The sequence below is a fragment of the Ischnura elegans genome, chromosome 4, assembly GCF_921293095.1.
Source record: "Ischnura elegans chromosome 4, ioIscEleg1.1, whole genome shotgun sequence".
Classification (NCBI taxonomy): domain Eukaryota; kingdom Metazoa; phylum Arthropoda; class Insecta; order Odonata; family Coenagrionidae; genus Ischnura; species Ischnura elegans.
In genome coordinates, this window is record NC_060249.1 from 72,641,163 (window position 1) to 72,655,815 (window position 14,653).

General features: G+C 39.3%; 1 protein-coding gene across 1 annotated transcript in view; it reads right to left on the bottom strand.

The window, feature by feature from the left end:
* LOC124158166 (transcriptional regulator ovo) overlaps positions 1-14,653 on the bottom strand; it is a 773,475-nt gene that overhangs the window by 55,095 nt on the left and 703,727 nt on the right. Inside the window, exons 10-11 of the mRNA XM_046533350.1 lie at positions 10,077-10,217; positions 957-1,106 (exon numbers count right to left, since the gene is read on the bottom strand). Of these exons, the coding sequence (XP_046389306.1) occupies positions 957-1,106; positions 10,077-10,217 (291 nt within the window). The remainder of the gene's footprint in view (positions 1-956; positions 1,107-10,076; positions 10,218-14,653) is intronic.

The window sequence follows — 14,653 nt, forward strand, 5'->3', positions numbered from 1 at the left end:
AAAAAGTACCCTCTCTTAATATTCACGCATCTGGGAGTATCAATGGCCTTTTTAACCCGTGAGAGCGTCGTGATCCAGCCCTTGATGCACTTCGATGGCGGCGGCGTGAAATTTAGAATCCGCTCTCTTCTTCCGGGTTGAAATCCTTCCGTCTAAATTCCATGGTCTGCTCGTAGATACTAGATAGTCATATTCCCGTTGAAAATCGAAGAATGGGACATGCATGGATGATTCCCGTCTTAGAAAAAATCCCAGTTTGGCCTTAAAATTACCTTGCCGTGCAACCCTGGTTGCTTGATTTGGAATAAATTTGCATATAACTAAATATTTAATGCTTGCGTTTTACTTCCTTTCATGACAGGAAAGTGTTCACTACCTTAGCTAAATTAACTTGTAGATTGCATGTTTTGATAGTTGGTAATGATTGTTTGCATTTCCATCGGCAATTTGTTATTTTAATTATTAAAAATCCCTTACATATAGAAATATTCTTAAAAGATCGGTTCGCTTACTAGAATGAAAATATATTCAGTTACTACCCAATAAAATTTTGCGTCTGCACTTTGTCTGTGAAACTTATTTTTTCATTATGCGACGTATATTGCACTGAAAACGTTCGACTATACGAAACTTAACCCAGTCTTTCAGCTTTTAGGACAGTGTTTTTGACACTGACTGATGAAAAGATGGCTACAAAAGATAACGACTATGCGCAATTAGACCGTGACCGGTTTGGTATGGTGGACGTACCGAAATTGTGTCAACTTTTTTTTTACTAGATTGATTCAGTTTGTTTTATATTAGGTGTTCCAGTTGGAGGAATAAAAATATTGTTAAACGGAAACGTGCGTTAGGTCAGTGATCATTGTCTGGATAAGACCCTTTGCTGAAAATTTTGGTTAAATGTTCATTTCGTGAAAGCCTCATTAAAGTTGAAATAAGGTGTGAACACTAACCTGAGTAATTTTGCCAGAAAGCTGCTCCGCCGCTCATCAGGTCAAGGCCGGAATAGTTCCACTGCTTCTCGCCCGCGTCCACGTGGCTCTGCCGCGGGTAGGTGGACTCCGATTGGTCGCTCGAAGACAGTCTGTGCTCGCTCCCGCCTTCTGCGGCGCCCAATAAGAGAGGAGGCAACAGACATCTCTCTTAGGAATATGCTCATCCTTTTTCATTGTCATTCCTAATTCCCTATTTAGATTCTTGGTCGATTTGAATAAATGGTTTTGGGCAACAATATCCACTTTTTATTGCTTGAAATTTATTAAAGTTGAATATAGCATAATATTTACACGACTTTGATTCATTTCATTTTTGAAGAATTGATTTAATTTATCACAGAATGTAAGGTTAGGATGTAGAGAATTCCAGAAGCTTCCACAAAATAGTTAATGTCCGATGACAGGTTAAGTTAATGCATGGAGTTTAAGTATGAATTCACTTCGAACGAATATTTTTTTGCTCCATTTTCATAAATGATGTCAAAATGACTCCTTTTCAATAATTTAGTCCTCTTTGGATATTATCTTTGAATATGGAACTTGTCTTTAGCATAACACCATAATATCAATGATTGAAATGTGAGAAACGCCATTGGTGCATAGTAAAGTTACTTCACCTTATGTGTAAGACCACTTAAAATTACAAAAACCATAAAGGAAATACGAAAGCAGATGTGTACACATTGTGTGAGTGACTGCGTGTAATGAAGCGTGTAATGAATTGATAGTGTATTTATGATAAATGATTTGAAATGTCAAAATAAGAATCAGGATATTTTCTTTGTGAAAGTAAATTGCTGCAGTCCTGAGTCTCCTAACAGTCATCTAACCAATTGAACAATTCTTCAATTGAAATGAATGAGGCGCTCTTAAATTGTCAATTGAGAGTTTCGAAACGATGAACGAATAATTCTTGGGTTTCCACCGGGTGTGGTTTCGGGTGATTCGTTCCAACGTTTAGAAATAAATAAACAAAGTACCGTATAGAATTGAAGAATGATCGTAGGCTTTCCCGGCGTATAGAATTGTGGAAGGTTACACGGGATTTTCACCGGGTCAGGTTCTCCAACTCCATCTCGCCCATCGAAACGTCGGCCGAGATGGAGTTGGAGAACCTGACCCGGTGGAAATCCCGTGTAACCTTCCACAAACGTATAGAATTGGCTCCTCATTCTACCCCTAATGAAGATGGCAGACTTAGCCTTCGAAACGTTGGGACAAATTACGCAAAACCACACGCGGTGGGACACCCTAGAATTATTCCTTCAAACTATACGCCGGGAAAAACTAAAATTGTATGCCGAAACGATGTTGATAGTATAAAATTCACTTGGAGTTGAAATTTGAAGCTTGGAACGGAATCGGTTTGCAAGAATGGAGGCTATCCATGGGTGCGACGCTGAGCAGAAAACTTTTCATTTCAACATCCGCACGGAATCTGTATTCGCTGCGGTAAGAGTTCAAAAGTTTTTTTTCGGGAACGCGTGCGCAAGAAAAGGGCAGGGTTTGAGAATTCAGTTCCCCGAGATATCAAGCTGAAAACTTCATTCAAACATTGCAAACCTCCTCCTTACCTACTCTTTCTTCGCTTCCGGATTAAAATAAAAAGCAGCCTTCAAATTCCACCAACCCTTGCTCTATCTCTTTCCCTAACTTCCTTTCCCCTCAAATCCACTTCTCCCCTACCTCCTCTTCCCCTTAATGCCTTTCCACCCTTTTTCCCTCCCACGACTTGTGGGTGTAGCAACAGTGTCCCTACAAACCGACTTCCATCCCCCCCGCTCAACCTTCTTGAACCCTCTCCCTGCCCCCAAAAACTCTTCCTTTAATTACCACGGGCCTCGCAACTAATGAAGTTCCTCAGAAGTTAAAAATTAATCCTTTCCGCGAGGTTTTGCTAATTTGTTTCCTCCTTGGCCTTTCCCTTACTCCTCTTCTCCCGAACCCCTTTACCTTGTACCCCCCTGGGCCTCCTTTCTTGTCCGGAACCGCCAACAGCCTCTCTCGGTCTTTCTTTCGGAACGAACTCAATTGGATTTGGTTGCAGGGGACCTCGCTTGAAGAACGGATGTGATTTTTGGGAAAATGAGTGTTATTGAGACGTTTTGAAATTTTAAAGGGGGCTTTGACACGGCAATTATGCGTCAGCCCCGCTTGCGTGGAATTCCATCTTGGCATCCGTAGTGCCATTCAATTGATTTCCTCCTACAATTAGTCTGATTTATACCACTAGGTATTAATGGTGATGGTTCGGGCATTGAATAAATTGATTTTTAAATTGTGTGTCTCTTGCCTTTCAATGACTTAGCTAGGGTTTAATAAATTTTGCCCTTTGCCACGAATTTGAGAAAAACATATTTTGAGTCAAATCGTTCATAGAAGCCATCCGTTACAAATAACAATTTGTTATAAATCGATTCAGAGACGAAGCTTTTTGATTTCATTTAAAACGATTCCTAACTATAATCTAACGGTCTTAAAGCGCAAGAATCTTATACCTCGACTCATTTTTCAAGCGTATAGACATTTATTCCCCATTTTTCTGTGTGCCAAATTCAGAGCCTAATTCCGTGAAAACCAACTATTTTACAGCGTTGGAAAATTTAAGCTCATCGATATAGAGAATTATTCTAATATAATGCCGCCAAAATAAATTTTTTGCATCTTAACAAATTGTTAAAATAATCAGTTACATTTTCCCACATCCAATAGCAGTATCAACAGAGGGTTGCTAATTTTAGCCTCTTTGACCTTAATTAGAATACAAACATTCATATCACGCTTTTTTCCATTCGAGTTACAGCTTTTACCGATGGAGTAGGTTGATTGCTGAGACGCTTTCATATCGGCTGTCGAGGTCCGGGTCAATTCAGAGCTAGGATGGAGATACTGCAATGATCAATGCTAGATAAACAGGCAGAGGGTGGAAGGATAGAGTGTTGATGTGGGGAAGACGTCTGGTTTCGGATTAGTAATGAGTTTTCGACGGCATTAAGAATTAATTTCTCTTTCTCTCTCCAGTTTCCCTTGAGCTGCGGGTATGGGAAGGGAGGAGTGGGGTGGAAAAAGGGATTTCTACGTCTTGTTGCGTCTACAGATGGGATGGGGTGAGGGGAAGAAGAAGCAAAGGAGACTGTGAAGAGTATGGGGTGTAAGAAAGGGAATCGAAGAAGGAAGTAGGTAACTACGCTGGCTCGTTGGGAAATGGAATGGGAAATGACTGCAGCAAAGCCAAGGGATGATTTTTGATAAAGGGGTGAGTGGGGTGTGGATGGGGTTAAAGCGAGAATTTTAGGATTGAGAAAAGGGTAGGAAAGGAGTTGGTACCTTCTGGGGGGGAGGATAAGTAGATAGGGTTGGGGGCGGTTCGTGTTTTTGAAAGGCGAGGAATGCTTCGTGAAAAAGAGATTCGATAAATTATTACGCGTCCTTTCCAGGGGGGGGGGCACCAACTGCTCCCTTTGACGTCTGCGAAAGACGAGAGAGGGCAGGGTTTTGAGAAACTCTTATTTCATATTTTGTGCCGAATAGGCTCGAGGGATATACGGCTCTTTTGTGGGAAGTTGCGAGAACTGAAGGAGAACGGGAAACTTCCAAAATAGAAAACGAATCAGCTTTTCACAATTATAAAAATAAATCGACATATATTTTAGACTATATTGTGTCTTCCCTTTTCTTTTTTTCATTAAATGAGACATCCTCTGACTAGTTACAAAAATTAATCAGCACATTTTACATTTTTAATGTCCTCTCTTTTCTATATTTGTTTAAAGAAGATATCCTGTGGACTAGTTGCAAAAATTAATTTATGTATTTTAAATTATTTAATGTCGTCCTCTTATAGTTCAAATAAAATGAAACTTCCTTTGTAATTGTTGCAGGAATTATTCTCGACTTCTCCACGGGTTCAAGTTCTTCCTGGCCTACATTTTGATGATCGACTCGCGCTTCAAAATTTCAGTCATGGAAAATCTGACGTGGTGGAGAAGCCAAGAAGAATGCAATGCGATTATTTCGCCGGGTAAGCATTCAATCCTATTCAATCCTTTAGACTATTCGTGTTGACAAAAAAAATGCGTTAAACCTAGGGAAAATCATTAATTTATTTTTTTTTCTAAATTGACTCTTGAAAACCTAACTTCCAACCCATCATTCGAATGCGTGTTTTGCAGCATTTTAGGACAAGCTAATATCTCCTTCGTAATAATGATATGGGGGCTGATGAAATGCCTAGTCTCTGATTGATTTATTGTAATTATCCTACGATTGCTTCATCATTTGACGTGGGATCTTGGGTATCACGCACCCTCTCATATTTTATAATTCTTCCCGGAAAGTGACGGTCACACTAAGCGTGTAATATTAAAAAATAAAGAATGCAGGATTTTACCCTTTTTTGTCTCCTACTTCCAAAGTTTTTTCATAGAGCATAGACATTCTCTTCTCTTTCATAGAAAGGGGCTTAACAGTTATTGACTTTACTCGCTACACGGATACAGTCACACAATGGACATTCTGCCCTCGAATTTTTGACATGAACTCTCTTGATTGGGTGGCAAATTTGACAATTTTTCAACACAAACGAGAAAGAGGATGAGTTTGGATGGTAAATTCAATTGCAAGAGCTTTTATCAAATACCACGTACGCTTCTATTGGGTGGTTCAAATTTTTTAATTGAATTTTTTTGTCATGGGGATTCATGTATATTTTGAGTTAGGATTTAGGTATTTTCCTATATCTGAAGAAATTGAAGTAATTGGCAACGGAGGGACATTTTTATTGAACTATGTAAAGTCCTTACCCCGGTAAGTTCCCTTCCGTTTTCTGATTTTATAAACACCTCTATCAAAACTGAAAACGGTACCTATTCCTCAGATTTAAAAAATCACTATGCCTCGTGTTCATTCTGCAAATTTAAACCAGTGTATTTTCTATAACAATTTATTTGTCAAATGTGCAGATATGAGAAGATATTAAAATCGTTTAGCCATAGAGATTTTGGATATGAATGAATACTGTTTTAAATATAAAAGAAAGCACTTAAGAGCTCTGATTAAAAAGGTAGGAGTGTCATGATGAGGAATACTCAGCGGATTTGTTAGTGATCAATGTGAATACTTCAATAGAATCCATTTTATTTAGACGTTACTGCTACTTATAAAATGGAGACAAAAATTACAGTGATGAGTGTGTGTAGCGTGATTCAGTATAAAATGGAGCTTTCATCATTAACCTCTTGAGTTTGCCTCAAAGAAAAATTAAGTTTGTAGCCAACTGGCTGGAAGACAATGTGTCGCGACTTGTAAGTCAGTGTGACCTGAACTGAATTCCTGAAAGAAGGAATGACGATGGACAACATTCCTTTACCGGGCTTCCTCTGAACGCGTCAGCGGAGTTTTCGGTATCGAGAAAGACGGGTAAACATCAACATGCTATACGGAGAAGGAAACCCGGCAAGTGTTTCGCAAGGGGCGATTTTCATAAGCTCTGAAGAAATTATCGGCCCCTCGCTATTTTAACTCTTTTTCCGATTCGAAATTTTTTTCCTGCCAAAACCCTAACCTTAAGTGGGAGAAGCGCGATGAACTAATTGGATTTAAAATAATATTTCCTCGTTTCTTTAATAATTCCTAGAAAAATGTTTGACGAAGGGGATTAAATGAGGGTATTTTTTGCTCGAATGATTATGACGGACTACGACGTGGGCAAGCTTGTCGTTCGCTTCCGTAGCATCAAGAAAACACCTAACTAACCTAACAAGTAAATGCAGCGTATGATATGCCTAAATGAGTGACTCTCTCCTCCCTTAACAATTTTAATTAGTGCTAAAATATAATCCGTGATTTTAATTTTTTTCTAGGATTTTTTTTCTCATTTCAATTACTAAGATGGAATTATATATCTCTGTTTCCATTCAATTACTTGAATTGAAACAGAGATATTCATAATATTATCGGTTTATTTCATTCTTAATTTATCAATGATTATGATTTATTATATAATTGGTTGGAATTTATTGAGCTATATCTGAAATGTATTTCCTTTGATAAACTGACTAAATATTATAGAAAACTATTCCGGATTCAAGATATCCACCTTCAATGCATTACTATAAGATACATTTTTTTGTGTCGACCCACAAGTTTCATTTGTTATTTCCTTCTATTTATAATTTTATTTAATCGATAGCTTTTCTATTATTTTAGTAGTGATGTTTGCGGGATTTACTGAAATTCAAGAATGCAATGAAATGAGAAAGCCCGCTTTATCCTCTGCCTTATGACAGTAATTCCCTGAAATCGTCTAAACCAGAGATAAGTTTTTTTATAAGGTAAGGATTTTTTCAATAATTATTTCTCATTATGTTTCTACATGTAGCGTAGGAATTTTTATTTGCTTTGATTTATGTTTAGATAATATAAGACTTCTATCGTGCATGCTGTGGTGGAAATGGTTATCGTTCAATTAAGAGCCTGCAGTAGAGTAAATTTGTTCCAACCATTCGTGTCTTTGCTCTGTATTTCAACCATCAGGGGGAAAATGGAAGCATATTTGAGTTATTTTTTATTTTATGAAAGAAATCATTTCAATCAAAGATTAATTTGGGCAATTTGGTACCAATGGCATACTCTTTACACTTTTTACTTTCCTTGCCATTGTTGCATTAACTTTGAAAGTCATTAGGGATGAAAAAAACATTTTATCAGTTAATTTTGGAAGCTTTCCTGGGTTGCGGTAAACAACTGGCGGAAATAGTAATCTATTCAGTTATGTTATCAATAATTTATTACATGTTCAGGTAAAAAATAAAAACACGGTGGGCTTTAGTTTTTAACAAAGACCGCTCCGGACTTTGCTAAAAATACTTTATTTTGAATAAAGGCGCACTCCAATCGCCATACAATATAATTACGATCTTTAAAAACTACACACTAAGTGAAAACAATTTGACACAGTTTAGAGGATTCTATGGAAACACTGAACTCCCAAAATTACGACAACTTTGATGTAAATAACATTTGTTAAATTTTTGCCCGCATTGTTATGGGCGTGAAGACCTTAGCATCATTTGATACTTTCGATCTGTTGTTCACCAACTGGAGCCTTTAGTGAATCTAGAACTGTTATCAATTCTATACACAAAATGTTACTTATAGTAATTACAGAAATCAACATCCGATTAAAAGGTCACCTTAGTAAATCACTAATCAATTGAGGTGCCTATTCATTTCATGACAGGACAATCAACCTACTGCATTGTAGCTATACACATTTCTACGAACATTTAGATAAACTTATGTTTTAAACTAGAGCAACAAATGACGTAAAACAGGCGATTGATTCCTATCTTGAAGGCAACTTGTTAACGATTTAACATTTCTACGTCTTACAATTTAAAAGTGAGTGGCATACCGTAAAGAATGTTGCCTTAGGAATTCCATTACTGCCTGATTACCTGATAAATCTATGAAAAGATTATGTCACAGGGCTGATAGAATTTTTACTGATTAATATTGATATATATTATTTATAGTTTTCACTTTTTAATTATATATTAAACCTCTCAATCAAAAATTCACCAGTGCTCCAACAAAATTGAAGAACACACATTGACAACCACCGTTCAAAATTGTTCTGGGGTCTTCATCTACTTGAAATGTCGAATTATTCACACAAACTAGGTACACTTCCTTGCGAAAAGTTAATGTTCAATGTAGATGATCGCAGTAGAAGAGCATATAACTTAAATGAAAGCACTCGTATATATAATGGTAAATATGATTTAAATATGCAGAAGAGGAAAAAACTCTTGTTAAGACTACTTTCCGACAACAGTTCAATAATGATATCTATGGCACTCAAACTAAAACATTAAAATTATTACAATGCTTCTGAAAAACATACTGGTATTCATTTTTTCAATACCGCGGTCTAAAAAATAAAAGAAATCACTGTTCATGTTCAGTTTAACGTGCTCACTCAACATGATAGATACGAATGATAAATAAATTATGATACATGGATGGCCTTCTAGTTCAGTGGAAAACAGCACTGCGCTGGTCATGCGCTAATGGCAAGTCTCTTCTTAACGCATCTGATTAAAAATTTCCACTTTTTTTTTCATTTCAACTCTCTCGTCTCCTCCTCAGTCACTCCCTTGTCACGACGTCATCCTCACACGTCCGTCACGTCACACATTTTTTTCCGTGAAAAAAATATAGAGGGCAGGGAGGTGGAGAGATTTGGGGAAAGAGTGGCACACACAATTCGTCAGTCATTTGTTGTCACGCTGGGCAATTTTTTTTCCAAGGAGGCACAGGCGGGCTTGGTAGAGTGGATGCGTGGAGTTCAAGCATTGGAGGAAGGATGGGGTGGTGATGAGTTCTTGATATGATCAGGGAATGGAGAGAGAGAGAGAATGCAGAGCTTGATTTGATCCGGATACTTCTCTCTTTTCCAACCTTCCCACAAGTTCTTGGCCGTAGCAAGGAAAGGTTACATCGGCGGGAGGGCATCCCTTGAAGAAGGGGTGCATATCAGGGGGGGGGGGGAACTTCATGTGAAGGTGGAGGGTACACTCAATATTGTAACTCCCAATTTCTGGGGTAGATTTTGAACCCTTTGACGACTCCCAAGCTCATCACTACGGCCTTGCTCAAATCTGCACCGCCTGCGTCCAAACTCCATTCCATCTCTAACTCGGAGCTATTTCCACCATGGGCCGCAGCAGGGTATAAGGATTAGAGATAGAACTCTATTAAATAGTCCATGATTTGTGAGAGTGGGGATGGATTTTTTTTGGGGAGTTGAGGAGGGAGGAAGCGGTGACAGTCTCTCCGCCTTCGGTCCTCTTCCCGTCTGGAGACCCTTTTAGTTTCCGCAGAGCGGAGCCCGCATCCATCCCGGGTGCGGCTGCAGGCCGGGTGCGGGCGCCGCGGCAGCCATCTGCGGCGAGTGGTGCGACAGTTGCAGGGTGGTGGGTGTGGGGGCGGAGGAGGATGAGGTCGGGGGCAGCGGGGGTGGCGTGGGGCAGGTGGTCGAGGAGGCGGAAGACGCGACCGGCGAGGACGACTCACCGTTGATCATGCGGAGGGTGTCGGCGGACGTCGTCTTAAGCGCCTCCTCGCACTGCGACCGCCTCTTCATCTCCAGCTCCAACTGGTCCTGCAGCCTCCTCCTGGCCTTTCGCTCCTTCTTGAGGCGCTTCTGGTAGAGCACTGGAAGGGGACGAGGAAAAGAAATCATCAGAATCTTGCACGTGGAGTAAAAAATACAAACGCAGGCTTGTTTCATAAAATAGAATGAAAATCCCTCATTACAGGATAAAATTAAATAGAGTTAAATGAAGGGGTGAGAAGCCCAGGGATACAAGGGATGTTTTCCTAAACACAGTTAGGGAAAGAAATTGGTGGAAAAAAGTATTCAAAAACTTGATGGAAAAGGGATAAAAGTGAGTCTCTGTTCTGTGCAAGCATCGAGCGGACAACCAACTTAATGCTCTACCAAATATCAAGTTGATCTTGCATATTTTCTTTGCCTAATTTCAGCACCTAACCCTGTTTAGAAAAAAAAACACTTATATCCCCTGGCTTCTTAACCCTTAAATTAATTAAATCGTTGAAAATTTCTCGGCATTGTTCCGCATATGATTGAGCATCATCATTTTGAGATGAAACGTCGGAGTCAACTAACAGCCATTTGCACCCAGTAAAAAGATGCAGTTAAGGCTATATTTTTAATGGATGTATTGTGCCCCGATAGAAGTAATTTTGGTATGGAAAATGGGGTATAGAATTCAGCCTACATTTCCGCCTCTAGCCTATGTATACTTTGAATTTACTTTTTGAAATTAGAAAGCGCTAGAATATATTTTTCTTTTCAAGAAACACTCAACTAAAGTTATTCAGGTTAACGTGACTCGATCGGTTATTTGAATTTATTTAAGCAGTGCATTCAATTTTTCGATTTTAGGTTTGGTAGAATATATATATCCACTACTAAAGCAATAGACAAAGAAATTGTAATTTTTATAGTAAATGATAAATATAATAGTAATTTTCATGTTTTCGAAATTAACCTAGCTCTTTTATTTTCATTAAATCACCAGCGAAAATATATTTCAAACAAAAATATAGATAATATTTTTCTAAGATCGCCATCATTAATGAGTTCAAGGAACCGCTAATATAAATAAATTTTAGTTAGAAAACTTTAGATTTCGGGATATTTCCCTTCCTCAATGGAGGAACACGAAGGTAACATACTAATATGGCCAACAGGGGTTGAAGAAACCTCTCTCTCGACTCTCCGGAAAGGCGCAGGTGTGTCTAATTTCCCCTCCCACGCCGGTCACGTCCCACGAACCATAAGAAAAAACTTTGGGCCAAAATACTCAGCCTCACCGTTTTTGGAAGGTTAGGTGATAGCACTTGACCTCGATAAGGCCATTTACTTCAACGGCCAGCTCTCCAACAATAATTCCCCAGCCGATTCCCAGCCAGCGACCTTTCCCGACTTAACAATACCTACTCCCCAATTTAAAATCCCCAACTAATCATGTTTTTCATACGTTTCCCGATAATTTTGGTAGTCCCTTTTTTTGGGACCCATCTCGACCCACTGGGAATACATAAAAATTATCGTTTTTTTCTAGAATATTCATCCCCTTTTCAACAGTGAAACTGTCTCATCCCCTTTCTCAATATCCCACCTCACGTTATTCTGTCTCAAGTAAACGAAACACCATTTGCTCTTTTTCTAGTACCTGTACACATAAACATGAATCAACCAAAATTAAAGCTATTTATTTTGAGTTACCTGGAAAGCTCTTATGAATATTTATACTCGGCTAGAATAAATATATATTGAAAATTATATAGGAGGACTCGGTTGCTGTGGAATTATCCGTATTCCCGCTTTGGCCGAAGCTTAGTCCATTCATTGGTCGTGTGAAATCCCACTAGCACTTTACTTTCAACAATGTAATTGAAATTTTCTGAAATGCCCTGAAAGAAAAAATATTAAGAGAAGTCCGCTTGAAAGAAATCTTGTGGAATGGAAGATAGGAAATAAAAGTTAAGCAAATTAAGTAAGAAGAAATAATTAAGAGATCGACACATAAGCATAAAAATGTAACTACCTATCTCTGAAGCTAAGGGAACGGGATTTAAAATTCCATTGCTGCGATTCGTGAAATCAACGCAATGAGATTTCCCAACTTCGCACGGAAATAAAGATCGCATCTATAAACATCGTACCCTGGAGAGAAGAAATTTACCGCACCTAATCCCCTTTTCCTATTCTTGCCACTTGGATATTTCGTCTCGCACTTCCCCATTTTCTTCTCGCTGAAAAATATGGAAAAATGAGCCTTTTTTTCGATTTCTTCTCTAACCCCCCCCCCCACCAACCTTCCTCTCTCCTCGGCCCAGCTCGCAATCTCCCCATTTTCCTTCTTCCACTTCGCTTCGCCGCACCGAAGAAGCGCAGTAAATATTTGCTCCGGGAATAAAGAAACAAAAAGCGGTCGGCGAGATGAGAAAAAGGGAATTATGGGGGATGGAGCTCTTTCCCGTTTCCAGCGCCCTCTCCTTCTCTTTCTCTCTCCGCTGCCTGCATGGAATGAGCTTTGCCTCGGTCGACGACGCCTCTCCAACGCTTTTTAGTCGGATCCCTCAAGCCATAGTAGTGTCTGGTCGAATGATCGCTAATATTGCTTAACTCCAGGTTAGGCACGAAGATGCGTGGAGTTTTTTTCTCGGATGAATTAAGGTCGGAAACAAGGAGCTTAGGTAATTTTATTGGCGTCGAAAGCGGCCAATTTGAGAAAATACAATAATCTGAAAACTTAGAAGCGTAGGCATAGGATTAAGACGGGCTCATTGACATAATTTCTCTGGGGGAGGTAAAAATGTTAAGTTTTAAAGCTTGCGATTTTCGAAGAAAAAGGATGAAGTCTCACAATTGACAAATTAATGATAGGTACGCCAAGAAAGAGCTTAGTAATTGAAATAATGCAGATTAAGAGCTAGAGGTCGTTATCGGGCATTGTTGCATTACAGATTTGTCACTATTCATGTATGAAAGACAATATAACTCTTGCATAATTCAGACAAGTAAGCTATTTTACAGAATTAGTGCAAGCTATGATGCAGTAAGCATCAAAAGTATTGATCATTGATGGTCGCAAAAGAATTTAAGCCTCATAAACCTGATTTTCGGAAAAGAAACCCACATATACCATGTTTCGAAAGGAACACCAAACGCCGAACCGAATGTGAAAGAATTATAAAAGGATAATTTTCACGTTGTTATTCCCGATATAAGACTCGAGGAAATTGGACCAAAGAAAATTAAAACCCAGACACAGGAGATTATAATATTATACTGATATTACGGGCAGCGTACCTTGGTTAAAATCCATGATTGTAACATTAATGACGAAATTACGCGTATTAATTGTTAATCTAGCCTTTCCTACGATATGGTGCACCTGAGCTTCCAATTAATTCCTTTTCGAGCGCTGTGCCATAACTCTCCCTCGCTTAGAGCAGAGAGAGGACTGCGTGGAACGGAATAGAATCGTGTGGGGCTATTTCGCGAAAACGACGACGATGTTTTTTGCGGGCATGAAAAAGCTCCGGCAGAGAGAGAAAGAGATGGGGCAACCCGTGGTCGCAACTTCTCCGCCGGAAAAATGGGAGCGGACGCCACCTGAGTTTATGGCGGCTGAAAAATCCTTTTTCTCTCTATCTCGCTCGGGAAAACGTGGAAGACGAATGGGGGGGAGACATAGGGTAGTGGCGTGGAGCAAGCGGCGCTGTTACTCCTCTCCAGCAAAGAGTAAAAACCACGGTAACGCTCCTCGTACATCATTGCGGGAGAATGGGAAGGGAGCGAGAGGGAATGGTAATAAAAATGAGATGAGAACCCCAGGTTTTCTTTGAAAAAAAGCGCAGAGATTCCGCTTCGGGTTTGCAGATCGTTATTGTTGATCGGCACTCGATTACCTGAATTATCATTTGGATACAGAATCGTGAATTATATGTGTATTGAAATTAATTACCATCCAAGTTCTTTAAGTTTCGCAGTGAATTCCATTGAACAGCTATGCCTGGTTCCAGGGTATTTTTTTGCCCATTCACGTTCTCAGTATTTTTTGGTGTAACCATGAATTCATTATAGTTTCAATGTATATGAGGCTTTAATTCTTTCGCGACTATCAATTTCAATGTATTTTATGCTTACTGCATCGTAGTTTGCACTAATGCATTGCCTACTTATCTAAGAGAGTTATTTTATCAATGAATGGTGACTAATCTGTAATGCAGACAAAACCTATGTCCAATAATGATCGCTCCCTTTTAATACGCACTATTTTAATTATTAAGCACTTTCCAGGGGTACATGTCACTAAAGTGTCAATTTGAGTATGCAAGTTGATCATTCGGGTACTGAAGAAATAATAAACGTTTATACTTTTGGCACACCTCCTATTCCTACCTTAGCTAGTAGTTACTCGCAGACACACCCAGAAACTAAGGTTTTTCGTTATACCAACGTGTGATCGTGCGCCTATGTATGATAATGGCGTGTACGCCGGGGTACCATCTGAGAGAACCAGGTGCCCCCCCCCCCCTTGTGCGTGACGCCC